At 42.1% G+C, this 2424-nt stretch overlaps 1 protein-coding gene across 1 annotated transcript in view; it reads left to right on the forward strand.

Annotated features, from left to right (window-relative positions):
* LOC104522948 (T cell lymphoma invasion and metastasis 1) overlaps positions 1-2424 on the forward strand; it is an 88612-nt gene that overhangs the window by 32331 nt on the left and 53857 nt on the right. Inside the window, 1 exon segment of the mRNA XM_029084351.1 lies at positions 397-543. Coding sequence (XP_028940184.1) covers positions 397-543 — 147 coding nt within the window.

The following is a 2424-nucleotide window of genomic DNA, read 5'->3' on the forward strand; positions in this document are numbered from 1 at the left end:
GATAAAGTTGGAAATCTCAGGTTTTGGGTGTCCAGCTTTGAAAACTTGTTATAAAAAAAAAAAAAAGGAAAAAACACAGACCCTTCACTGGCGCTGAGGCTTTGCTCTGTGATGATTAGGCTGCTTCAAAATATCTCAGATTAAATGCCAAAAAATGGGAGGGTAGGCACTGTCCCTTTTAATTTTTGATGTTTGATGTTGGAAGAAGTGAGTTAAATTGCAGTGAGAAGGAAGTAGCCTGGCAGCATCACCATTGTCCCTGTTGTGAGTACACATTGTTGCCATCATATTTGCCTTTTTTTTTTTTAACCAGATTCCACTTTTTGTTAGATTATGTAAGCCCTGGTGCGGTGCGATGCTGCAACCTTTGATTTTAAAACCATGTGGCATTGACAGGTGGCAGCTCGCACAGGGGAGTCCGGAGTGAGAAGGAGGACGCAGGCCATGTCCAGATCTGCCAGTAAACGGAGAAGCCGGTTTTCTTCTCTTTGGGGACTGGATACTACCTCGAAGAAAAAGCAAGGGAGGCCAAGCATTAATCAGGTAAGTATGTGGGAGTTTGTGATACTGTTATTTTCAAGGCTTATTTGTTAGCATGTAGAATGTGGCTCATGCAGAATCACTTGCATCAAGCACTTACACGTCCGACCTTAGAAGTGACTATACGCCTGTTTAATCTTTCACGGCGTATAGTCACTGCATTCCACATCCTCTGCAAAAATCAGTGACTGTGATTGCAGATAAGTATACAGCAGCTCCTCTTCAAACAAAGTTTGGAGTTTGCACCTTCCTTCTTTAGCTGACTCAGTTGCACTTCTACTGTTGCATTTCTGCTGCTTCTGGTTTTTTTGGAGCCACTTTCCCTAAAGCAGCAGTGTAAACCAAATAGAGCTTTGGAAGGAAAAGGAAAATTGCAGTCTTTTTTATTTCTTTAAATTAAAATTATGAGTTTGTAGAATGTATTCAGTGTAGGTGAGTTTGGGAAAAACTTCCTAAAGTAACAAAAAGCTTTGCATTTAGTACAGACAGTCCCTGTTTTGCATCAGATCTTTAAAAAAGCAAAAGCTGAAACATTCCCACCCAGTCACTGCCCAGATCTTTCTCTAGAAAACGTGTTTCAGTGTGGTAGGAAGGTGCTTCCCTGTTATTCTTTCCAAACATGCCTAATTATAGCTTTCAGTTTTTGAGAGCGTACCTCATCTAATTGCAGGAAGTGTAGGCTTTGCTTTTCTTTCTCTTCTTTCACTTTTTGAGGGGGGAGAGGCTTGGGACATGTGTTGTTCTGTGCCCCATGATTTCTTCTTCCTTCTGTTGAAACAGCAGTGGGTGTTTGTTTTGTTTAGCAGAGGATGAACGCTGCAAAATTGTTTAGCTTGTTTTTAGTGAGACATTGAAAGTTCACCTAATATTTAGTGGCTGAGCAAAAGCTCAGAGTTTTGCTGGGAAGCAGCAGATGCCTTCATGAGCACATTCCAATTCTTTGCGCTGGTGCTGTGGCATCCCTGTTGCTTTGTACTTCTTTTCCCCAAACCAAGCGCAATCCTTTGTCCTGAGCTCGGATTCTGCCCATGCTGTGTCTTCACATTTGTTTTTTTTTCCTGAACTCATCCTCTTTTTTTGTTTTCAGTGAGGATAAATGCTTTCCCAACACTTCCTCCCCCCACCCCTACTCTCCTCACTCCTCAATAAGCACAGGCATGAAAAAGGATTTTGTCCCAGGTTAGAGAAAAGTCATACTGGATAGACTCAAAGAAAAATTAGAGTTTTGAGAAAGTGGCAGAATGTCTAAATGCAGTACCTGAACACATTTTCCCTGCTCATTTGTAGCAGCATGCAAAGTATTGCCAAGTTGAAGCAGTAAACTGTAAATCCCTAAAGGGCAGTGACCTTCTCCCATCCTGCATGGTCCCTGCTTCATTTTAGGTACAGAATAGTTAACAGCCAGACCCAGCTATTTGATCATAAAGTTGTGCCAATGTAGAGCTATAAAACTTAAATTTCAGTTTTAATTATAAGCTTCTGCAAGCTTCTGTGGCAGTAACGACCCTGTTTGCCCATCTCATGCAGTCCTGCGCTGATTGGGGATGGATACTGTAAATATTCCCATTCTGTCGTTCCTCCTGCACGTCACTCCTGTTGGTTTTGGCTCTCTGGCTGGTGCTGGGTTACCAGCTCTTATTTCATTAGCGAAGTGTTGTGCTGACTTGCGGTACTTGAATGTTTGCTAAGTGCTTTTTAGAAGCTGATATATTACAAAACCAGACAGAAGCAGATCCCTTCTCATTTCTCAGCTTTAGCAGAAGTGGAGAAACGTTCATTTCCCCTACTTTACAGGTGCAGAAACTGAGCACAAACGGAGATCAGATTTGTCTATCTCCCCCAAGTAAGTCAGTGACAGACCACTAAGCAGAACTGGCCTCTCAT

Source organism: Antrostomus carolinensis, unplaced genomic scaffold, assembly GCF_000700745.2.
Source record: "Antrostomus carolinensis isolate BGI_N321 unplaced genomic scaffold, ASM70074v2 scaffold10703, whole genome shotgun sequence".
NCBI classification, from domain to species: Eukaryota; Metazoa; Chordata; class Aves; order Caprimulgiformes; family Caprimulgidae; genus Antrostomus; species Antrostomus carolinensis.